Here is a 25485-nt window from a genome sequence, read left to right as displayed (position 1 = left end):
TTTTTCAGTATATGAAGTTTATTGTCAAATTGGTTTCCATACAACACCCAGTGCTCATCCCAAAAGGTGCCCTCCTCAATACCCATCACCCACCCTCTCCTCCCTCCCCCCCATCAACCCTCAGTTCTCAGTTTTTAAGAGTCTCTTATGCTTTGGCTCTCTTCCACTCTAACCTTTTTTTTTTTTTCCCCTTCCCCTCCCCCCATGGGTTTAAGTTTCTCAGGATCCACATAAGAGTGAAACCATATGGTATCTGTCTTTCTCTGCATGGCTTATTTCACTTAGCATCACACTCTCCAGTTCCATCCACGTTGCTACAAAGGGCCATATTTCATTCTTTCTCATTGCCACGTAGTACTCCACTGTGTATATAAACCACAATTTCTTTATCCATTCATCAGTTGATGGACATTTAGGCTCTTTCCATAATTTGGCTATTGTTGAGAGTGCTGCTATAAACATTGGGGTACAAGTGCCCCTATGCATGGGGCTGGCTCTTTTGACTTTGATTTTGAATTTCATCCGTACTGTTGTGTCCACATTTCTTTCCTTCTTATGGTTGAGTCCTATTCCGGGGTATGGGGAGACCACAGTTTATTCACTTTTTATGTTTATTCACATTTGGCTTGTTTCCGGTTTAGGGCTATTAAAAATAAAGCTGCTGTGAACGTTCACGTACAAGTCTTTGTATGGAGCTGTACTTTTTGGGGGGTAAATACCAAGGAGTGGAACAGCTAGGTCAGATGAATGGTAGCTCTACGTTTGTTTCCCAAAGTGGTTGAACTATTCTATGTTCTCACCAGTAACAGATGAAGGTTTCAGTTCCTCTACCTCTTCTCTACTACTTGGTATTGTTTTTATAATTTTAGCCATTTTAGGAGCTAGGAGGCAATATCTCATTGTAGTTTTAATTTGCGCTACCCTAATGATGTCAAGCATCTTTTCACGTGCTTGTTTTGCCATCCTTACCTTGTCTGGACAAGTACCTAGTCGCGGTTTTTGCCCGTTTTAAAAACTGGGTTGAGTTTTGAGAGTTCTCTATCCAAGCATGCCTCAGATAATGCAGGTTTGGTTCTAGACCACCACAATAAACCAAGTCAAATGAATTTTTTTCGTTTCCCAGAGCATGCAGAACTTAATAAACTACTACCGGATAGTGAAACCTTAAGTGTGCAATAGCATTAGTTCTAAGGGAAAAAAAAGTACTTACCTTAATTAAAAAATACTTTATTGCTAAAATAGCTAATAGCCATCATGGGCTGTAAGTCATAATCACTCATCACAGATCACCAAGTATGAAATATTGAGGGAATTACCAAAATAGGACACAGAGACCAGAAGTGAGCAAACTGTGTTGGAAAAATGGCGCTGAGAGACTTGACGGATGCAGGTTGCCACGAACCTTCAAGCTGTAACAAACACAGTATCTGCGAAGTGTGATAAGATGAGGCATGCGTGTATGCTTTGGATACAAGTCTGTTGGTCCCGTTTTGCAAAGATTCTCTCTCAGTCTGTGGCTTCTCTTTCCAGTCTTTTAACAGTGTCTTTGAAGAGCAGAGGTTTAAGTTTGATGACTTCCGTTTTTCTTTGGATTGTGTTTTTGTTGTTCTAAGAAACCATTACCTAACCCAAGAGGTAAAGGTTTTCTAGAAGTTTAAAATCTCAGGTTTTGTGTTTATGTCTGTGATCCATTTTGGCTCTGTGTATATCCATGTATATGGCTCCAGCTAGGACTTTCAGTTCCTTTGCTTCGCATGTAGATATCCAGTTTCTAGCAACATTAGTTGAAAAGGCTGTCCCTTTCTCCACCGTATTGCTTTTGTACCTTTGTCAAAAATCAGTTGCCTTGAGTTTCTGTTCCATGGATCCATTTGTCTTAATGGCCATACGACATGGTCTCGATGACTGTAGATTTATACTAATTCTTGAAATTAGGTAGTGTTAGCTTTCCAATTTTATACCTGTAAAAGTTACTTTGGCTGCTCCAGGTCCTTTGCTTTTTCAGATGAATTTCAGAATTAGCTTGTCAGTTTCTACAAAAGAATCTAGCGTTATTGAATCTATTGATCAATTTAGGGAGAAGTGACCTATTCATTTATTTGGCTCTTCTCTCAGCAGTATTTTATAGGTCATATATCCAGATCTTTCACATCTTTGTCAGATTTATCCCTAAGTAGTTCATATTTCTTGATGCCACTGTGAGATTTTTAACTTATAATTTCTGGTTATTGCCTGCCTGTAGGAACACAGTTGATTTCTGTATATTGCTCTTATATTCTGAAACCTTGCTAAACTCACTTATTAAAAGAAAAATAAGGGGCACCTGGCTGGCTCAGTTGGCGTATGCAACACTTAATCTTGGGGTCCTGAGTTCGAGCCCCTTGTTGGGTGTAGAGATTACTGGAAATAAACTTAATTTAAAAGAAAAAAAAAAAGAGGAAAAAATACCCTCTTAATCAATTGGCTCTGCTTGGTGGACCGTTCCTTCATGGCTCAGCCAGGCTATTCACACTCTGTTTCAGCCTCTACTTTTTTTTTTTTTTTTTTTTTTTAGAGAGAGTGAAAGAAAGGGGCAGAGTTTGGGGAAGGAGAATCCTAAGCAGGCTCCACTCTCAGCATAGAGCCCAACACGGGGCCCCATCCCACAATCCTGGGTTCATGACCTGAACCAAATCAACAGTCAGACGCTCAACCGACTGAAACACCCAGGCGCCCCTCAGCCTCCACTTCTGCTTGTGTGGAGCCTGAAGACGAGCCAGAGTGCGAGCTGAGTGATTTGTCAGGCCTTTCCTGGAGTACATCAGCACTGGGCATGGGCTACGTTTCCCCAGTTCGTCATTATGCCTGTGGGAGCTCGGAAAGGCCTTTCCCTGAGTATCTCCTTTCCCAACTTTTTCTTTCCAGTCTTCTTATAGGTCTGTTGCTTGTCCCAACCATCGTCCCTTGTCCAAGTTGCTGCAGCCAATTCCAGGGCCAGGGAACACTTTTGGCCAGAGCCACCCAGCCTTGGGAACACAGGGTCTGGCAAAACAAAGGCCAGCTCTTAGGCTGGTCTTTCAGGCAAGTGCCAGATGTGTTGAAGCCCACAGTCCCGAAGCTTTGAGAAGGACTATATTCCTCCCGCTGGTGCTAACAGCACGCACCAAAACCGTGAGCTCTTGTCCTTACGGCCCCCACGTGCGGTGTAGGAGGCAGGCAACTGGAAATGTCCTAGCACACTCACCGCAAAGCATCCGCTTCTTTCTTCCCCGGGTCGTGGGAAGTTTTTGACTAGATTTCTAGAGTTCTGCAAAAGTAGATTCTGACGGTTTCCACCACCAGTTCATTCGCTGCTTTTGTGGAAAGGCAGAGCCTTGGAGTTCCCTACACCATTTTCAGTGACATCCCAATTCTAAGTGTTTATACACCTAAAATGGCTTTGAAATATAACAAAGCAAAACTGATAGAACTGAAAGGAAAAAATGGACACATCTGCCATTAGACTTCTTTTCTCAGTAATGACAGAACTGGATAAAAAATAGTCAAGGCTATAGAGAAAACGATTCCCACCAGTAACCGGTTGGACCCAGTTGTAGAACAACATCCAGCAACAGCAGAAACGTTCTTTTGCAAAGTGCATATGGAACAGTCATGAAAATAGACCATAGTCCGGGGCATAAACCTTAAGTTTTTAAAAACTTTAAATGATGCAGGCACCTGGGTGGCTCAGTCGGTTAAGCATCCAACTATTGGTTTTGGCTCAGGTCATGATCTCACTGTTCGACAGTGTGGAACCTGTTTGGGATTCTCTCTCCCTCTTGCCCCCCCCCCCCCCCCCACCACCACGCTCCCTCTTTCAAAATGAATTTAAAAAATCTTAAGAAAAATTTAATTCCATTAAACTTAACTATAACAAACTCTCAGAAAATGCCCCAATGCTTGGCAATTAGGTAACACATCTAAATGATACAGAAAGGAAAGGAATTTTCAAAGGCAATTTGCAGACATTGTAAACTGAAAAAAAAAAAATACTACATATCAACGTTTGAGATGCAGCTAAAGCACTAGAGGAAATGTTACAGTATTAAATGCTTATCGTAGAAGAAAAGTCTCAATGCAATGAGTTTCTGTTAAGAAACTAAAAAAATAACCTGAAAAGGAGAAGGGAAGTAAATAAACATAAGAGCAGGAAGCAATGAAATTGAAAAGACCAAAGCAATATAGAGGAAATAAATAAAACATCGGATTCTTTAAAAAAAAAAAAAAAAAAAAAAGTAAACTTTTAGTGATAAAGAAAGGAAATAACAGATTAATATCAGGAATGAAAGTAGGGCTATCACTGTAAATTTTTTAATGTTTATTTTTGAGAGAAAGAACATGAGCAGGGGAGGAGCAGAGAGAGAGGGAGACACAGAATCCAAAGCAGGCTCCAGGCTCTGACCTGTCAGCACAGAGCCCGATGTGGGGCTTGAACTCACAAACCATGAGATCATGACCCGAGCCGAGGTCAGATGCTTGACCGACTGAGCCACCCAGCCACCCCAAGAGCTATCACTATAGTCTCCACAAACCTGAAAGGGATCATGAGTGACAGTTACAAACTCTCTGCGTAGAAATGTTGACAACTTAAGCAGATAAATTCCTTGAAAGACACAAATTACCAAACTCACCCCAAAAGGAAGAATCGGAATAGTCCTATAGCAATCAAAGAAATTTAACCCATCATTAAAACCCTGAAAATGAAAACTCTAGGCCTAGACAGCATTATTGGTGGATTCTACTAAACATTTAAATTAGATGGAACATCAATTCTATGCAATTTCTTCCAGAAAACAATAGACCTACCACTTTTCACTCATTTTATGAGAATGACTCTGGTACCAAAACCACAGAAACACGAAACAAACCACAGACTAATATCCTTTGTGAACAGATACAAAAATCCTTAATATTAGCAAATTGAATCCAAAAACATAAAAGAATACATCATGACAAAGTAGGGTTTACCCCAGCAAGACAAGGCCGGCTTGGGAATGTAAGATAGGACCCAGAAGTTTCACTCCTAGGTATTAATACCCAATTGAAAACATGTTTGGGGTGTCTGGGTGGCTCAGTCAGTTGAGCATCCGACTCAGCCTCAGGTCACCATCTCACAGTTTGTGGGAAGGAGCCTTGCATTGGGCTCTGCACGGACAGCCTGACTGGAGTTCTCTCTCTCCCTCTGCCCCTCCCCACTCGTGCTCTCTCAAAATAAACTTTAAAAAAAGGTGGCAGGATATATATTTTTTACATGTTCCTACAAAAACACATACACAAATGTTTACATTATTCCTCATAGCAAAAAAGTGGAAACCACTCAACTGTTCATCAGTTGACAGAAAGATGAACAAAATGAAGTATCTCCACCCAGAATATTATGCAGCATAAAAAGGAATCCACGTGGGGCACGTGGCTGGCTCAGTCGGTTAAGTGTCTCTTGGTTTCAACTCAGGTCATGATCTCAGGTTTCTGAGTCCAAGCCCCACGTTGGGCTCTGCACTGACACTGTGGAGCCTGCTTGGGATTCTCTCTCTCCCGCTCCCACACATTCAAATTAAAAAAAAAAAAAAAAAAAGGAATACATGCTACAACATGGATGAACCTTGAAAACACTGCTAAGTCAAAGAAGCCTGACGCAAAAGGCCATACGTTGTAGGATTCCATTTATATGAAACCCCTAGAGGAGGCAAATCCTTACGAAAAGAAAGTCGATTAGTGGTGCTGGGGACAAGAGGTCAATGGGCAGTGACTACTAATTGGTAAGAGGTTTCTTTTGGGGGTGATGAAAATGTTCTGAAATTCGATTGTGGTGATGGTTGTTGCACAACATTGTGAAGGGACTAAAAGCCCCTGAACCTTGTGGCTCCGTCGGTTAAGCGCCCAACTCTTGACTCGTGGTTCAGGAGATCAAGCCCCGTGTTGGGCTCGGGGCTGACAGCGCGGAGCCTACTTGAAGTTCTCTCTGTCTCTGCCCCTCCCTCTTGCACATGCGTGCTGTCTCTCAAAATAAACTTTTTAAAATAAGTAAAAGGGTGAATTCTACAGTATGTGAATTATGTGTAATTTTTAAAAACCAGTGTAATCTACCATATTAACCAAAAAAAACCACGTGATCCTATCAATTGATGTAGGAAAAGCATTTGACAAAATTTATGATAAAATTTTCCAGAAAATGAGGAATAATAGGAGAGTTCCTTAACCTGATAAATTGCATCTACCAGAGTCAACTTACAGGTAACATATGAAACTAACCACTGGATGTTTTCCTCGTAAGATTACAAATAAGGCAAAGCTGTGTACTTGTACTCCTCCTATTGAATAGTATACTGGAATTCCTAACCGGTGCGATAAGGCAAGAAGAAATAAGTGACACACAGATTGGAAAAAAGAAACCATCTTCATTCACAGGGATCATGGTTGTGGAGATCCCAAGGAACCTACCTACAAAAAGCTCCAATTAGTTCCACAAGGCTATAGGATACAAGGTTTACCTACAGAATCAACCTCATTTCTACATACTATGTAATCAACAATTAAAACTAAAATTTGCAAAAGAGCATTTAAAAGAACTCCAAAACAAATACCTAGGTACAAATCAAAACCTGTTATCTGTATGCTGAAAACTGCAAACTACTGATGAAAGAGACAAGACCTGTTTCAATAGACATACTGTGTTCTTGGGTCGGAATCCTCAGCAAAGTGAGACAGCAGTCCTTCCCAATGGTCTGTAGAGCTCATGTAATTCCAGCAGATAAGCTAACACTAAACTTTATATGGAAACACCAACGAGAACAGCCAAAGGATTTTTAAAAGAACCAACTTGGAGGCTGGTTCTATCACCCTATCTCATCTGAGACTAGCCTGTGCTACCGATGAGTGAAAAGACAGAAACAGGTCAGTGAACAGAACAGCGAGTCTAAAATGACCCACACAAATATGGTCAAATGGTTTTTGAAAAAGGCGTAAAGACAAGATAGGATAGTGTTTTTAACAGAGGGTGTTGAATAATTGGATATTCTTATGCAATAAAAGGGAGCTCTAGGTATGCCTCACTCACTCCTCTTGAAGCAAAAATTAACCCCCCAAGATCAAAACACAAAATCTCCTTTTCGAGGAAGAAAAAACACTCATGGTATTTGGCCAGGCAAAGTTCTTAGTTATGACATCAAAAACATGATCGATAAAAGAAAAAAAATTGGTAAGTTGGACTTGAACTTTTAGACTTGCTTTGCATGAGATACTTACAGACCAAAGAGACAAACCGCCAACTAGGAGCAAGTATTTGCAAATCATGTATCTGATAAAGGACGTGTATCCAGAATATATAAAGAACTTCCAAAACTTAAGAAACAGCTGGACTACATACAGGAGGGGGAAGGGTACAAGCCCTACCAGAACAAAATATCCTACACAAAGCTTCTGTGGTGCAATGGGGTACAGATCAGAAGGTCTAGAAATAGACCCAAACACGTACAGAACTTAGGTAGAGGACAATGCTGGCATCGCACGTCCCTGGACGTGGAGACAAGGGCCAGCCATCGGAAAGAAGATACAAAGGAGGCAGAAGGTAGAATGATGGTTGCGGGGGGTGGGGGTGGGGGGCAGGTACCAGGAGTTCGTGTTTAATGGGGATAGAATTTGTGTAGAGAGTTTAAAAAAGCCCTGGAGGTGGACGGTGCTCGGTGGACAACAATGTGAACGTATTTAATACCAGTGAATTATACACTTCACATAAGATTTACCACTTAACCATCTGTAAGTATATTTTACCACAAGAAGAAAAAAAGTATCTTAAAGGCCTCCCCCACAGTCAGAAAATTTTCTTAAATCACCTACATACACACAAATTAACATCAAAGGAAATGCGGATGAAGTTGAGCACATTAAGAACTCATGTTCATCAAAATAAGGTATTTGTAAAGCACCCTGAGCATTGCCTGGCACAGAGTAGCACCACATAAATGTTTAAAACAAATGGCTAACATCAAAAGATACCGGAGCCTGAGAAAACGGCGGCGGAAGACACTTTGAACCCCTAACTATTAAGGGACTTGCGGCTAACATTTACGAGGAAAACAAGTCACTACGAAAAATACAGAAAACTTCAGAAGGGCAGGAGAATGTCAACAGCCACTTGAAGACAGAACAACTCCAAACGGCGGATGAAACGGACGCCGCCCGACATCGCCCGCACGTGGGGAAACGCGGCCTCGGCCACCTGTCCACCTGGTGTCTGGGCCGCGACGAACCGGACCCGCTGGCAGAGACGCCTCGGCCGCCCAGGGCTCGCGAGCATTGCGCAGATGAACTTGTGCCCGCGCACGCGAGGTTTCTGACCCAAAATCAGAAACGTACATGACCCAGCAGGGAGGATTCCGGGAAGAGGCAGGAAAGCCCCCGGCTCCACACCGAGGCGCCAGTTTCGGAAGGCGGGTTTGCCGAAGGCTTGCAACTTCCAGGGGAAGGCTCGGAGGGTCAAAACTGACCGGTTCTGGGCGGTTTCGGCGCTTTGCACAGTAGCGGCTCCCCACCCCCTGATGCGGCCGCACGCGACGTACAGCAGTCAGGGTGGGCGAGAGGCACCCGTCCTCGGAACACCAGGGGTCCGTGTTCTGGTCGCCGCTTCTGATCGCAGAGGGGCAGAGAGGCGGGCAGCCGTTATTGTGGTACCTCCCCTCAGAGTCGCCAGCCTGTCCCCACTCCGGTTCAAGTGACTTCCAGGTGATTCAAAGGGCCGGTGCCCTTTTGTTCCCTCTTCGTTTTTCACTTTTCCCCTTTCAGGAGCCACACATTAAAAGACTAGCACATTCACAAATATCCGCATATATGGGAAAAATTAGAAAGTCGCTGCGCACGCTCAAGGAAAGGTTTAGAAAAGACATAAGAAGACAAAGTCTACACCTCAGGGGATCCTCGCTACAGAGACAGCTTACAATAAAGCAAAAGCAATAACAAAACACAGCAAACCCTGGGGAAGTGGGAGAATCCAATTCCCAGAGTTACCACACAACTGGATTCACATGTCCAGTGTTCAACAAAAAGTCACAAGGTATACCAAGAAATAGGTAAATATGGCCTATCATTCGAAGGAAAAAGTAGGGACACCTGGGAGGGCTCAGTCGGTTGAGTGTCCGACTTCCGCTCACGTCACGATCCCATGGTTCGTGAGTTTGAGCCCTGCGTCGAGCTCTTTGCTGTTAGCACACAGCCCGCTTCGGATCCTCTTTCTCTCTCGCTCTGCCCCTCCCCAGCTTGGGCTGTCGCTCTCAAAAATAAACATTTTTAAATAAATAGGTAAATAAAACAATGATCTAAATGTGCTTAAAGAGCTAAAGGAAGATGTGGAGAAAGTCAAAGCGTGAAGAGAAATGGAAATATTAAGGAGACAGAAAACCTAAAAAGAAACCAAGAAGAATCTCTGCAGCTGAGCAGCACAGTAACTCGAATGAAAACTTCACTAGAGGGATTCAAAGGCAGACCTGAGCAGGCAGGGCCAAGAGTCAGGTACTGAAGACACGACGATGGCAATGACCGAGGCTGAGGAAGGGGGAGAAAACAAAATGACTCGGCAACGGTGACCAGAGCCTCAGAGACCTACGGGACATCAACACAGGGACCAAGGCGCAGGTCACAGGCGTCCCGGAAAGAGAAGAGAGGAAGGGGCAAAACGAACATTTGAAGAAATAATGCCTGAAAACTTCCAAATTTGGAGAAAAACATCAACATCCAGAAAGCTCAACGAACTCCAAGTAAGATGAATTCAAAGACCCACGCTAAGACACATCACAGTCACATTTTCAAAAGACAAAGAGCGAAACTTAAAAGCAGCAAGAGAGAAAGAAGCGAATCATCACCTACAAGGCATCGTCTTTAACATTAGGTAACTTGAAGCCATATAAAGAAACGAAGATCTCAGTAAAGGTAAACATAGGCAATGACAAAAATTCGTATTACTGTAGTGTCTGGCTTGCAATTGTACTTTTTGTTGTCTGTGTAATTTAAGAGACTAATTCATTTAAAGAAAATTAGGGGCACCTCGGTGGCTCAATCCGACTTCAGCTCAGGTCACGATCTCGCGGTCCGTGAGTTTGAGCCCCGCGTCGGGCTCTGTGCTGACAGCTCAGAGCCTGGAGCCTGTTTCCGATTCTGTGTCTCCCTCTCTCTCTGTCCCTCCCCAGCTTGTGCTCTGTCTCTGTCTCACAAAATAAACAAACATTAAAAAAATGAAAAAAAGAAAAAAGAAAACTGACGTAAAAGCTAGTATTCCTGTACCTTTGGTTTATAACTCCCAATCTCGTTTTCTACACGATCTGGGAGACGAACGCACTTATTTTACTTTTTAAAAAATGTTTAATTCTTTTTGAGAGAGTGAGAGCACGTGAGTGGGGGAGGGGCAGAGAGAGAGGGAGACACAGAATCGAAGCAGGCTCCAGGCTCCGAGCCGCCAGCACAGAGTCCGACGTGGGCTCAAACTCACCAACAAGGAGATTGTGACCTGAGCCGAAGCTGGACGCTTAACCAACTGAGCCACCAAGGGCCCCGACAAAACACACTTTAAATAAAAAAGGGGAAGCCTGGGTGACTCAGTCTGTTAAGCATCCGACTTTAGATCAGGTCATGAGCTCACGGTTTGTGAGTTCGATCCCTGCGGCCGGCTGTCTGCCGGCAGTGCAGAGCCTGCTTTGGATCCTCTGTCTCCTTTTCTCTCGGCCCCTCCCCCGCTCACGGTCTTTCCAGACTAAACATTAAAAAAACGTTACAGGAGTCAACAAAGGACATTATTAATAAAAGGCTCCATACAACAAGAAAATATGTAAAAAATGCACTCAATGACAGACCATCAAAATATAGGAGGCAAAAACTGACAGAACTGAAGGGAGAAACATTTGTACAGTAACAGGTGGAAACTTCAGTACCCCACTCACAATAACGGACAGACCAGACCAAAGGAAGGAAACAGGATTCACACAACATAGTAAACCAATAGACCTAACAGACACGTGCACAACACTCCGCCCGAGAGCAACACGCACATTCTTCTCAGGTACACATGGGACATTTTCCACAACAGACCATACATTAGGCCACAAATTAAGTCTCAAAGACCTCATACGGAGCAATCCCTATCAAAATACCAACAGCATTTTTCACAGAACCGGAACATAAACAATCCTAAAATTGGCGTGGAACCACGCAAGACCCAGAATAGCCAAAGCCATCACAACAGGAGGCATCACAATTACAGACTTCAAGTTATATTACAAATCTGTAGTAATCAAAGCAGTACAGTACTGGCACAAAAAAATAGACACATAGATCAGTGGAACGGAATAGAAAACCCAGAAACAAACCTATAATTACATGCTCTGTTAATCCTTGACAAAGCAGGAAAGCATGTGCAACAAGAAAAAGTCTCGTCAACAAATGGCATTGGGAAAACTGGAAACCACATGCAAAAGAATGAAACTGGACCACTTTCTTTTTTTTTTTTTTTAATTTTTTTTTTTCAATGTTTGTTTATTTTTGGGACAGAGAGAGACAGAGCATGAACGGGGGAGGGGCAGAGAGAGAGGGAGACACAGAATCGGAAACAGGCTCCAGGCTCTGAGCCATCAGCCCAGAGCCCGGCGCGGGGCTCGAACTCACGGACCGCGAGATCGTGACCTGGCTGAAGTCGGACGCTTAACCGACTGCGCCACCCAGGCGCCCCGAAACTGGACCACTTTCTTACACCATACACAAAAATAAACTCAGGACACCTGGGTGGCTCAGTTGGTTAAGCACCCGACTTTGGCACAGGTCATGATCTTGCGGTTTGTGGGTTCGAGCCCCGCGTCAGGCTCTGTGATGACAGCTCAGCCTGGAGCCTGTTTCAGATTCTGTGTCTCCCTCTCTCTGCCCCTCCCCTGCTCGTGCTCTGTCTCTCCCTCTCAAAAACAGGCATTAAAAAAAAAAAAAAAAATTCTTAGTAAATAAAAACTTAAAAAATGGATTAAAGATTGGATTAATGGATTAAATGTGAGACCTAAACCCTTAAAAAACCTGAGAAGAGCACACAGGCAATAACTTCTCTGACATCAGCTGTAGCAGCATTTTTCTAGATAGGTCTCCTGAGCCAAGGGAAATAAAAGCAGAAGTAAAAAAAAGCTATCGGGACTACATCAAAAATAAAAAACCTTCTGCGCAGTGAAGGAAACAATCAACAAAACTAGAAGGCAGCCTACCTCCAAAGAAGACATGCGTGTGGCCAGCAGACACATGAAAAGACGCTCAACACGATTCATCGTCAGGGAAATGCAAATCAAAACCACAAGGGAGAGGTCACTTCACACCTGTCAGAACGGCTAAAATCAACAACACAAGAAACAACAGGTGTCGGCCACGATGGGGAGAAAAAGGAACCAACCCTTGTGCACAGTGGGTGGGAACGCAAACTGGGGCAGCCACTCTGGAAAACAGTATGGGGGTCCCCAAAAAGTTAAAAAATCACTACCCTACAATCCAGAAATCACACTACTGGGTATTTACCCCCAAAATACAAAAACACTAATTGATTCAAAGGGATACATGCACCCCTAAGTTGACTGCAGCATTATGTACAATAGCCAAATTATGGAAACAGCCCACATGTCCATCAACAAACAGATGGGATGCCTGGGTGGCTCAGTCGGTTGAGCGGCCGACTTCGGCTCAGGTCATGACCTCACGGTTTGTGGGTTCGAGCCCGGCGTCAGGCTCTGTGCTGACAGCTCGGAGCCTGGAGCCTGCTTCCGATTCTGTGTCTGTCTCCCTCTCTCCCCGCTCCCCCACTTGCCCTCTGTCTCTGTCTCTCTCTCAGAAATAAGCATTAAAAATTTTTTTTTAATTAAAAAAAACCCAGATGAATGGATACGGAAGATGTGGTGTACATACACAGTGGAATTATTATTCTGCCATGAAAAAGAACGAGCTCTTGCTATTTGCAACAACATGGATGGAACTAGAGAATATGATGGGACGTGAAGTCAGGCAGAGAAAGACAAATACCATATGATTTCACGCACGTGGAATTTAAGAAACAAAACAAGCTAAGGAAGGGAAAAAAAAAGACAAACCAAAACCAGACTTTAAACTATAGAGAACTGATGGTTAACAGAGGAGACGTGGACTGGGGGAATGGGCGAAATAGGCAGCGGCATTAAGGAGTGAGCTTATCACGATGGCACCAGGTGCCGTATGGAAGTGCCCAATCACTATATTGTACACCTGCAACTAATACACCGCCGTAGGCTGACTATCCTCGAATTAAATTCAAAACTTAAGAAAAATAAAGATACCATATACAGTATCTTCTCTGACCACAACAGGGTGAAGTTAGAAAGCAATAACAACACTGAAAATTCACAATATTGTGGAAATTGAACCATACATTTTAAGCAACCAGTGGATCAAAGAGGCAATCACAGGGCAAACTAGAAAACAGAGACAAATGAAAATGAAAGCACAACAGTCGAAACTCACGGGAGGCAGCAAGCGTGGTGTCAAGAGGGAAATTTCTAGCTATGAATGCTCACATTTAAAAACAAGAAAGATCTGAAGTCAACAACCTAACTTTAAACTAGGATAAAAAAAAAAAAAAAAAACTAAAGCCAAAGCTCACAGAGGGAAGAAAATAGTAAAGACTACAGCACACATAAAGGAAACCAAAAGGGAAAAACAAAACCAAAAATTGGTTCTCTGAAAACATAAATAATATTGACAAACTTTGAGCTAGATGGACTAAGGAAAAAAAGAAGACTCAAATTATTAAAATCAGAAATGAAAGTGGGGACATTACTACTGATTCTACAGAAATGAACAAGATTTGAAGAGTATACTATGAAAAATTGTATGCTAACGAGTTGGATAACCTCCATGAAATGGACAAATTCCGGGGCGCCTGGGTGGCGCAGTCGGTTAAGCGTCCGACTTCAGCCAGGTCACGATCTCGCGGCCCGTGAGTTCGAGTCCCCTGTCAGGCTCTGGGCTGATGGCTCAGAGCCTGGAGCCTGTTTCCGATTCTGTGTCTCCCTCTCTCTCTGCCCCTCCCCCGTTCATGCTCTGTCTCTCTCTGTCCCAAAAATAAATAAATGTTGAAAAAAAAAATTAAAAAAGAAATGGACAAATTCCTAGAAACACAAAACGTACTGAGACTAAATTACAAAGCAATAGACAATCTGAATAGACATATAACTAGTAAGGACATTAAATCAGTAATCAAATCTCACCCAACAAAGAGAAGCCCAGGACCTGAAGGCTTCACTGGTAAATTCCACCAAACATTTGATGAACTAAATACCGATGCTTCTCAAACTTTTTCAAAAAAAAAAATGAAGTGGGGGTGGGGAGAACACTACCCAACTCATTCTATGAAGCCAGCATAACTGTGACACCCAAGCCAAAGGCATTACGAGAAAACTACACACCAATATCCCTTTTAAACATTGACACAAAAATCCTCAGCAAAACACAAGCAAACGGAATTCAGCAACATTTAAAAAGGATTACACACCAAGACCAAGGAGGATTTATTCCTGGAATGCAAGGACGATGGATGATTACACCACATGAACAAAATGAGGAAAAAAAACCACATGATCATCTCAATCAATGAAGAGCATTTGACAAAATTCGACACCCTTTCGTGATAAAAGCACTCAATAAAATAGGGAAGAGAAGGAAACTATCTCCACGTAATAAAAGCTGCATATGAGAAACCCACAGCAAACAGAATAAATGGTCAAAGACAAAGTTTTTCCTTTAAGATCAGGAATAAGGCAAGGAGGCCCACTCTCACCACTTCTATTTAACACAGTACTGGAGGTTCTAGTCAGAGTCATTAGGCAATAAAAGAAATAAAAAGCATCCAAATTGGAAAAAATAGAAGCAAAACTATCTGTTTGCAGATAATATGATCTTATATAGAAAACCCTAGAATCCACAAGGAAACTATCAGAGTAAATGAATTTAGCAGAGTAACAGGATACCAAAGCTGTACACAAAAATCAAGTGCATTTCTATACCCAAACAATGAACAATCTTAAAAGGAAATTATAAAAACAATTCCATTTACAATAAAATCAGAAAGAATAAAATATGTAGGAGGTGAAAGACCTGTACAACGAAAACTACAAAACACTGCTGAATTTAAAAAGACATATATACACGGAGATACAGCCCATGCTCATGGAAAGATTTAATATAGCAAACATGTCAATACTACCAAAAGTGATCTACAGATTCAATACAATCCCTATCAAAATCCCAGTGATATTTTTGCAGAAATAGGAAAACCCAAGGTGCCTGGGTGGCTCAGTTGAGCAACCGACTCTGCATTGCAGCTCAGATCATGATCTGACAGTTCATGAGTTCAAGCCCTGCATCTGGCTCTGTGCTGACAGTGTGGAGCCTGCTTGGGATTCTCCCTCCTTCTCTCAGTCCCTCCCCTGCTTGTGCATACAAGTGCACTCTGTCTCTCAAAATAAATACATAAGCTTTATTTTATTTTTTAGCATTTATTTACTTTTCAGACAGAGACAGAGCATGAACAGGGGAGGGGTAGAGAGAGAGGGAGACACAGAATCCGAAGCAGGCTCCAGGCTCTGAGCTGTCAGCACAGAGCCCGACGCGGGGCTCGAACTCATGGACCGTGAGATCATGACCTGGGCCGAAGTCAGATGCTTAACTGACTGAGCCACCCAGGGGCCCCAATTAACTTTAAAAGACAAAAAAACAAAAAACAAAAAAAAAACATCCTAATATTCACATGCATTCCTGAAGGGAACCTGAATAGTCAAAAAAATTTTTTCCTCCTTTTTTTTTTTTTTTTTTTTTTAAAAAGAGCCTGACCCAGAGCTCCATCCCATGACCCTGGGACCATAACCTGAGCCAAAATCAAGAGTTGGATGCTCAACCAACTGAGCCACCCAGGTGCTCCCCAAACATTTCAAAGTTTATTTGGGGAAAGGGGGGCACAAGCAAGGGAGGGACAGAGAGAGAGGAGAGACAAAATCCCACACAGGCTCCGCACTGTCAGCAAATAGCCCATGAGATCACGATCTGAGCTGAAACCAAGTGTCAGACGTTTAACTGACTGAGCCACCCAGGCACTCCCCCCGCCTTTTTAAAAATTTATTTTGAGAGCGAGCGAGAGAGAAAATATGAATCCCAAATAGGCTCCATGCTGTCAGTGCAGAGCCCAACGCAGGACTCAAACCCACAAACCACGAGATCATGACCCGAGCTGAAATCAAGAATCCTCAGATGCTTACCCGACTGAGCCACCCAGGCACCCCACCCCCAAAACATTCTTGAAATAGAAGAACAAAAGTGGAGGACATACTTCCTGATTTCAAAAGCTACTACACAAAGCTACAGCCATCACAACGGTGTGGCCCTGGCATAAAGACAGATATAGAGATCGATGGAACAGAACAGAGAGCCCAGAAGTGAACCCTTGCAAGTGATTTTTGACAAGGGTGCCAAGACCAGCCCGTAGGAAAAGAACAGTCTTTTCAACAAATGGTGCCGGGAAAACTGGACAATCACATGCAAAAGAACGAAGCTGGATCCTTACCTAATACCAGACCTGTAAATTAACTCAACATGAAGAAAGGACCTAAATGCAGCTCCTAAAACAATAAAACTCTTGGAAGAAAACACAGGAAAAAAGCTTCAGGACGTTGGATTTGGCGATGATTTCTTTAATAGGACACCAAAGGCACAGGCAACAAAAGGAAAACAAGTCGGACTTCATGAAAATTAAAACTTTTTTTTTTTTTTTTTTTTTTTTTTTACATCACCAGACCCTATGCACAAGAGTAAAACAGCAACCCTCAGGAGAAAATATTTCCAAATCACATATCTGATGGGGAATTAATATCCACAATACATAGGGAACTCCTAAAACTCAACAAAAATCAAATAGTGCAATTCAAAATGTCCAAAGGACTTGAATAGACCTTTTTCCAAAGATACATGAATGGCCAATAAGCACATGAGATGCTCCACATCGCTGATCATTAGGGAAATGCAAATCAGTATCACAAGGAGATGGCACCTTACATCATTATTAGGATGGTGATTATCAAGGACAACAGAAAACAAGTGTCGGGCAAGGAGGTGGAAAAATCGGAAGCTTGTGCACTGCTGCAGGAACTAAAAATGATACGGGGCTCCTGGCTCGCTCACTCAGTGGAGGGCGCGACTCTTGATCTCAAGATTGTGAGCTCAAGCCCCACGTTGGGAGTGGAGATTACCCTAAAAAATATATAAAATCTTGGGGCACCTGGGCGGCTCAGTCAGTTGAGGGTCTGACTTCGGCTCAGGTCATGATCTCATGGTTCATGAGTTCGAGTCCCACTTTGGGCTTGCTGTCAGCACAGAGCCTGCTTCAATCCTCTGTCCCCCTATCCTTGCCCCTCCCCCATTCATGCTCTCTTTCAAAAATAAACATTAAAAAAATTTTTTTAATATATAAAATCTTAAGGGCACCTGGGTGGCTAAGCATCCGACTCTTGGTTTCAGCTCAAGTCATGATCTCACAGTTCCTGCGTTCAAGCCCCAGGTCTGGCTCTGCACTGACAGCACGGAGCCTACTTGGGATTCTCTCTCTCCGCCCCTCTCCAGCTTGTTCTCTTTCAAAATAATAAATATTAAAATATATAAAATCTTTTTTTTTTTTTTTCAACATTTATTTATTTTGGGGACAGAGAGAGACAGAGCATGAACGGGGGAGGGGCAGAGAGAGAGGGAGACACAGAATCGGAAACAGGCTCCAGGCTCTGAGCCATCAGCCCAGAGCCTGACGTGGGGCTCGAACTCACGGACCGCGAGATCGTGACCTTAGTCGGACGCTTAACCAACTGCGCCACCCAGGTGCCCGTAAAATATATAAAATCTTAAAAAAAGTTAAAGAAATGGTATAGCCTCTGGGGAAGCAGTATGTAGGCTTATCAAAAAATGAAAAAGAGAATTACCATATGACCCAGAAATTCCACTTCTGAGTATGCACCCAAAAGAATCGGAAACAGAGCCCCAAAGAACTATTTGTACACCTATGTTCATAGCAGCATTATCCATAACAGCTGAAACACAGAAGCAACCCTGCGACCATCAACTGAGGAGTGGATAAGCAAAATGTGGTATGTACATGAGATGGAATACTCTTCTGGCCTAAAAAGGAAATCCTGCAATATGCTATAACATGGATGAACCTTGAGGACATTATACTAAGTAATAGAAGCTAGTGACAAAAAAATATATAAGATCCCATTTATATGAGGTACTTAGACTAGTCGGAGTCAGAAAGACAGAAGGTATAATGGTAGTTTCCAGGGGAGAGTAGGGAATCATTGTTCAATAGGTAAAAAGTTTTGGGGCACCTGGGTGGCTCAGTGAAGTGTCTGACTCTTGATTTTGGCTCAGGTCATGATCTCAAGGTTTGTTCAAGCCCTGTGTTGGCTTCACATGATGGAAGCCCGCATAACAATAAAAATGAACGAACTACACACAGGACACCACATGGATAAATCATACCGTGTTCAATGAAAAAACAAAACACAAAGGAACATACGCAGAATGGTTCCATTTACATAAAGTTCAAAAGCAGACAAACTATAAGGACACGCGCAAGGGTGACACAATTCTAAGAGAGAATAGGGGAGGGAGTAACAAAAGATGACTCCCAGTGGTTCCCAATCTCCACCCTAAATTCAGTCACCTTGGGTCAGGTGGGGGAGCTTTAAAATCTACCCCAGCCTAGGCTCCCCACGTGGAGGGTCTGATCCCACAGCGTCTGCAGTGCTGGCCTTGGGCTTCCCTTCCAAAGCTCCCAGGTGTTTCTAACATGAGGACAAAGTGGAAGGCACGGCCCTAAGGTGAGGCGGGAGGGGCGGGTGCGGGCATCTGGGCTGCTGGCTTCCTTGCCGGGGGTGGGAGTTTCACAGATGTTAACTGTAGAATTTCCTGTACGTTTCTTATGCCCTTATCTGCAGCCGTCAGCCCTCCGCTTTCTCCACAGCATACACGTAGGTGTTCCAGGGCCCACAGCTCACAGCCCTTACCTGGAGCCGCTTGTCTACAAAATACTCCACTCGGCGGGGCCGATCCACGCTGCTCGTGTCCTTGTGGCCAAGCTGTCCGTATTTACCTAAAGTGAAACGAGCCCCTTGGCCATCCTCGCCGCTCGACCTTGGGGCTGCCCCCCTCCAGGAAGGAAATTCAGTGCATGCACCAAAGTGCTGGGTCTAATCCTCCACTCCGCTGGGGTCTGCTCTGGGAGATCAGGAGACCAGGCCACAGAGTCCTCAGGGCCAGGCGAACCCCCAGGCCCCCAAGGGGGGCAGCTGCCACCAGCCATTCCGGGCAAGAATCTCTTCCGGGCAGCCTGCTCCTCGCCCCAGATACTCGGAGCAGAGATTTCTGTTGGAACCTTTTTTTCTGCCCAGTGCAGACCAACAGATGGGTCATCAACGCTGCCCAACTATTCCCTTAAGACAACTTTTCAGAAAGATAAATGGGAAGTACTAACAGCGTCTCTTTTTCTCCTGTCTGGTCTCTGAGCTTTGGTGTGCTTGGGCCGGTTCTGGACAAGGGGATACACAGTTCAGTCCCTGACTCCCCAGTGGTCAGGCCGAGACCCCTGCTTCCTCACGGCTGCATGGCTGTCGTCTCCTGCCCTCTCCTTCCCAGTCCCTTCTCCTTCCACTGGCTCAAGCATCACCCGAGCAAGCCCTTACTTACCCCAGCCCCAGGTGTAGAGCTCCCCCGTTCCTACAACCAGAAAGACAGGAAGGGGCTGTCACAAGGCATTTGTCTACACGGCCCACCACAACCCTCAGCCAGCACCTTGTACGTGTCACGAGCTCTGCTGGGCACAGCAAAACATACTCTCTAACGACTGTGTGATGGCACTCAGGGTGATAAAGGACGCAGGCTGAACCAGTCTACCTTCCTTTCTGCCAGCTGAGGGGCTACATCTCACAGCTACCGAGTTCAGGAGTCTCAGAGGCTGGACTGGGCAGGCCCTGCTCTCAGACAAAGGAGGCCAACACAAGCCTCCCTCCAGGAGGGGGGACCTTCGGGGCCTGCCGGCTGGGGACCTACTGCTGACGCCCCGCGGGGGCTGGGGCCGCAGTCACTGAAGTGAGGCAGCTACTCAGCACTCGTCAAAGACCCTGAAAATAGCAGTGTTTAAGGTGATCACACTCTTTCCCGGAGCGGGTGTGGGACCGGGAAGAGGGACTTCCTGCTCCATTGTGACCCAGCCCGCCCAGCCCCACTCACTGGTCACCACTGCTGTGTGCCGGGATCCACAGCTGGCCTTGACTGCATCTGTGCCCGGGGGGAGATCCAGTAAAGCAGGGAAGGGCTGGATGGCTATGAAGGGGGCCAGGCCTCCACTCTCACCCTCGGCTGTCCTCACGTCACAACCGTCTTCCTTCAGTCCACTGGCTTCAGGGAAGCAGGGAGCGTGATGAGGATAATGGCGGTTCACAGGGAGCACGGACCTACCCCTTACCCACACAAAAGCGCCACGGAGCACCTTCTGTCCACCGCCCACACCCCCAGGACGTGCTGGGCTCGACAGGTCCGCAGGAAGTGTGGTGTTGACGCACCAGCCTCACCGCGCTCCCGTCCCTAGGGGCCAAGGGTCCTGCAGCGGGGCCTGGGGTCCCACGTTGTCATGTGTCCCTTCTGAGCACCGTGGGGTCTCAGGCCAGCACGTGGCCAGGAGTCGGGACTGACAGAAACACGCATAGAACTGACGCTCACCTTCCCCTGCAGCGGTCTTGCCAACCTCTGCCAGGCTCCTGCTGGGCAGGGCCAGCTGCCCGGATTCGTTCCAGCCCCAGATATAAATATCGCCAGTCTCTGAAAAAGAGATAAAGGGGACCCATCAAATAGACTATAAACCCCCCACAACCTCCAAGGACCCCTGAATCCATCCAAACTCCCTCGTACCCTCTAGCTCCCTGGGGACAAGAAATGCCTGCCCTGCCCAAGTTAGCATGGGGCAGAGCCTCCCTCAGCCCCCAGCAGTTTCCTGGTCTTTTATTTCTTTCTTTTTTATTTCTTTTTATCTATTTAGAGTGAGACGAGTTGGGGAGGGGCAAGGAGAGGGGGAGAGAGAATCCCAAACAGGCTCCGCATTGTCAGTGCAGAGCCCAACGTGAGGCTCCCTCTCACAAACCGTAAGATCATGACCTGAGCCAAACTGAGCCCCCTAGGCGCCCCTGGACTAACACCATCTTGGACAAACCTGCCATGACAACAGCCCTGTGGCCTGAAGCCTTCTTGAGCACAGCCCCCTGACGCATTCTTTTTTAGATCACGCACACAAGAGCCCTTAAGAACAGCCTTGGGGCGTAAGGTCTTTGGATCTGCTCTGGAAAGGAGTCTGACACTTAACTATTCTCAGTCTCCTCCAGGTGGTCCCCGGCGGGCGTGGACTCCCCAGCCTCGAGGGCTGGGGTGGGAGGTGAGGTCACAGCCGACTTGCAGCTGCCCACCACACACGTCCGGAAACAAACTGTTTCTCGCCAAGCTGGACTAGGCCTTTTCTTTGGTCCACAACTTCTTTGGAGGTCATTTTGCACAAACTTCCCTTTCACGGAACGTCCCACAACACACACTTCAGAAATGTGCCCTTGGAAGTTCCCAACGTTTCCCTTTCAAACCCACTGAGCCCTTTGTTAACATCCCTTTGTTAATCCGCCCTCCCCCCTCCCAGGTACCGTTGAAGGCGTTTTCTGGAAGCTCTCACCTCCCCGTCTCCCACAACACTACAGTTTGTTGGCTGGAGCAATGGCCCTCCTGTAAAAACCCACTAACGACTGTGGCTCGCTTTTATCAAGCGTTCGATCTATGCCAGTGTTTCAAGCACTTTTCAAATATAATCACTCACTCCTCGTGACAGCCCTACAGAGGGTCACATGACCACATCCCGTTTTATTTACGAGAAGACACGCGGCATGGACGGGTCAAGTGCCCTGCCCAAGGTCACAGGGGGCAAAAGGATGTCTGCTCTGAAGCACCTGTGCTCCAAACGCTCTAGGAAACAAGGCTCCCAGCTCCCATAAGTGTGAGACTTCCCATCCAGCTCCTCTCTTCTCTTCCCTCTGGCCCAGCAGTTTTCAGGTCTGGCTGCCAACCCAGGGCCATTACATGAGACTACGGGGGGCGGAGGTGCAGGCCTAAGTTGTTGTTACAGCTGCCCCCGACCCCCGGAGATGTAAGTGGCAGCCAGAGCCCCAGATGCAGACCCTTGACTAGATCTGCTCCCAGCCCCACCCAACACCCCAGGAATCAGCTGCAGCCGGGGCCCTGCCAGGGCGGCGAACTTACAATCCGAAGCGAGGGTCCTCACTCTAGGCTCACCCTCCCCACCCTCATCCTCCCCGTGGGCACCTGAGCGTCCCCTATGGGCCACACCTCATGGCCACCTGACTCACTGAGCCTTTCTTCTCCATTCTCCTTGGCTCAGCTGACCCCTCACCCCTTCACGCACCCGTGCAGTGTTTTAGGAAGGCAGCCCTGCCTGGAGGCGGAGGGATGGGAGAGGTGGGAGGCCAACAACAGAAGGTAGAAAACAACTGCCACAGTACCGGTGTGAGTGGGTAATGGCTGTGGCAGAGGGGCTGAATTTTTTTTTAGGGTTTTATTTATTTCTGGGAGAGAGTGCTTGAGCATGCACTCCTGTACGGGGGGGGGGGGGGGGGGGGGGGGGGGGGGGGGACAGAGGGGGAGAGAGTGAGACAGAGAATCCCAAGCAGGTTCCACGCTGTCAGTACAGAGCCAGATGCCGGGCACCATCTCACAAACCCTGAGATCATGACGTGAGCCGATATCAAGAGTCAGATGCTTAACGGACCGAGCCACCCAGGTGCCCGAGAGGGACTGAATTTGAAAGGCATGTAGGAGTCCCGAATGACTGAACTGATTAACGCAGGATGAACTTGGAAGGAGGCCCGGCTAGGCTACCCACCCACACCGGAAAAGAAGAAAGGTTTGGAGCCTTGGAGCCCCGGAATTCGTCTGGAGAGGCGCTAGGTCACTTACCACTCACACACACGGAGTGCCAGCCCCCTGCAGCCACCTCAGCCATGGGTACGCCCTGCAGCGCCTCCAGCGGCCTCGGCTCCAGCTCGGCCTCCAGAGTCCCGTGGCCCAGCTGTCCATGCCTGAGCAAGGGAGACCCGGGTCAGGTCTCCCCTTCCTTACCGCAATCACACTCGGCTTGCCCCCACACGGTCACTCCCACGCGGAGCCACGTTTATCTGCCCCGCCCGCCCCCGCAAGAGGCCCACGGGCCACACCTGGCCACGCCCCCCACTCACCGGCCCTGGCCCCAGGAGAACACCTGGCCCGCCTCGTCCAGCAGCAACGCGTGCTCGGCGCCCAGCTCCAGCCGGCGCGCCCGCAGCTCGGGGGCCAGAGGGCTGTAGAAGGGCGGCCGCGGACTCACGTAGGCCCGCCCGCCGGGCAACAGGGGCAGGGCCCCGGCCTGGGGCTCACCGCCCGGTGCGTCTTCCCCCTCGGCCTCCGGCCCCACGGTGTGGGCCCACAGGGGCTCTCCGCTCAGCGCCGAACCCGGCGCCCAGGCCTGCAGCTCCGTCCCGGCCCCGCGTCCCGGCCCGGCGCGCAGCACCAGGAGGAGCGCCTCCGAGGCCCACGCGTCCCTGCAGCCGCCCGCCGCGCAGCCCGCGGAGCCCGCCAGCTCCAGCCGGCCTCCACCTGTGGGGACGGAGACGGGGCTGGGGAGCGGGTAGGCCACTCACCCGGGGTCGTGACCGGATAGGGGGGCGCGGTGGGGTGGACGCTCACGGGTCACGAAGGCGGTGTAGCTCCAGCTCGCGCTCACGCGGCAGACGTCCGCGCCCTCGCCCTCGCCCGGGGTCTGCAGCGGCTCGGGGCTGTGCACCTGGCGCCCGCGCCCCGAGCCCAGCGCCTGCCCGAAGCCGCAGAAACCGAAGCCGAACCAGGATCCTCGGCGCTCCTCGGCCATGCTCGGGCGGCGCCCTCTGCTGGCCGCCACCTGAATGGGGTGGGCGGCGGGACAGGGTTAGGAATCCTACCAGATTCAGGGGCTGCCTAGAATGGAGGCACTTTCCCTGTCCTCCCTTGGACTCAAGCAAGCTCGGCGTCGCCCAGAGTGGGCACCAGGTATTTAAGTGGCCTCTCCCTTAGACGTTGGCCTAGGATCTGAGCACCTCCAGCTCCAAATTCCCAGTGTCAGGCACGTTATCCCGTGTAATCTTGGAAACCAGAATTCCCATTTGACAGAGGACACTCCCAGAGAAAGTAGCCTTTACAACCACACTGTGCTCCTCCCACCAGCGCAAAGCGGAGCGCTTGGGAGACAGTGCCCTGTGCAGGTTACAACCAGCTCCAGGGTTCACACGTTTGCCTCTGCAGGTGGCCGTGTCTGTGTCCTTGGCCAATTAAGCTCTCTGAGTCCGATTCCGTTTCTTCAGTTTTACAAAAGCAAGGGGTAGGAAAGGGCGCCGTCTGTACCTACCCCGTCTGCGTGGAACAGATGGAAAAACGGGTTTAAGTACTGGCACATATCGCGATAGGCACAAGGGAAGTATTGGTCTATTAAATCCAGTACTTAGAGTGGATTTAAAAAAGACCAGTGGTACTGGCTTTCCAGGGACCTATGTAACAATAATTTCAACTGGACCTCACCTAGTCATTTATTCGTTCTACAGGCACTTATTGATTCCTTGCTCGGGGCCGATAAGACAGCTGTCTGTCCCCGAGGAGCTCACACATAAAGGGGAGACAAATCCACAGTTCAGTGGTTACAAAAGCAACGCCGCTTCTTCCGTACAGCATGCTCGGCCTGATCAGAATTTCACATTTTCAAGCGTTGTGAGTCAGCTACTGGGTCCCTTCTGCGACCAAACCTCCTTGACCCGGATCTGGGCTCCTAATCCCTTCCGTGTAGTCCCAACCCAAGGGTGTCTCTGACCTCGTTCCTGACCCTGTGCCCTCCATCCTCTCGGGCAGCTCCTTCCGACCAGCACTCTAGAGGGAGGAAAAGCAAAAGCGGGGGAGCAGGGCAGCCGTCCAGGAACGGCTTGCCAGGCCCTGGAAGGACCCGGCTGACAGCCGCCGCGGAGGAAACGTTTGAAGAGCCGCGCCCCGAGCGAGGCGCCCATTGGCGGCCGCAGCCTCCCCCGGCCAATCGCCGGCGATGAAGGTGACGTCCCGTTCGGGGCGGCGCTCACCTCGCCGGCCGCGGTCAGCGCTGCGGTCTGTCCAGCTCGAGTTCCGTCAAGCCGGCCCCGGGGCTTGCGCTGGGCCGCTGCGCCCTCAGTGTGAACGAGGTAACCTCCGGTGGGCGCGGGCCCGAGGCAAAGGTCGGGTCGGACGGCCCCGCCCTACGCAGCCACGCGCGGGGCCGCGCAACTCGGGTCAGAATCCAAGTCGAAGGGCTGGCGA

At 47.5% G+C, this 25485-nt stretch overlaps 1 protein-coding gene across 12 annotated transcripts in view; it reads right to left on the bottom strand.

Annotated features, from left to right (window-relative positions):
• The window catches only part of RCCD1 (RCC1 domain containing 1), a 35760-nt gene extending 10514 nt beyond the window's left edge, over positions 1–25246 (bottom strand). For 5 of the 12 annotated variants that reach the window (XR_007152756.1, XM_047861268.1, XM_047861273.1 and 2 more), the window contains exons 1-7: positions 23863–25246; positions 23376–23772; positions 23098–23219; positions 20812–20910; positions 20323–20490; positions 19780–19809; positions 19101–19186 (exon numbers count right to left, since the gene is read on the bottom strand). Coding sequence is in view for 11 of the 12 variants with exons in the window: in XM_047861268.1 (XP_047717224.1) it covers positions 19101–19186; positions 19780–19809; positions 20323–20490; positions 20812–20910; positions 23098–23219; positions 23376–23772; positions 23863–24043 (1083 nt within the window). In the remaining variant the exon portion in view is untranslated. Of the gene's footprint in view, positions 1–1720; positions 2034–8938; positions 8947–18559; positions 19187–19779; positions 19810–20322; positions 20491–20811; positions 20911–23097; positions 23220–23375; positions 23773–23862 lie in introns of those variants that run through there. The other 7 variants (XM_047861274.1, XM_047861275.1, XM_047861276.1 and 4 more) reach the window with 7 other exon arrangements.
• Between the last annotated feature and the right edge of the window lie 239 nt (positions 25247–25485).

This window comes from Prionailurus viverrinus, chromosome B3 (assembly GCF_022837055.1).
Source record: "Prionailurus viverrinus isolate Anna chromosome B3, UM_Priviv_1.0, whole genome shotgun sequence".
In the NCBI taxonomy this organism is placed as follows: domain Eukaryota; kingdom Metazoa; phylum Chordata; class Mammalia; order Carnivora; family Felidae; genus Prionailurus; species Prionailurus viverrinus.
This window is presented reverse-complemented; position numbering and strand designations above follow the sequence as displayed.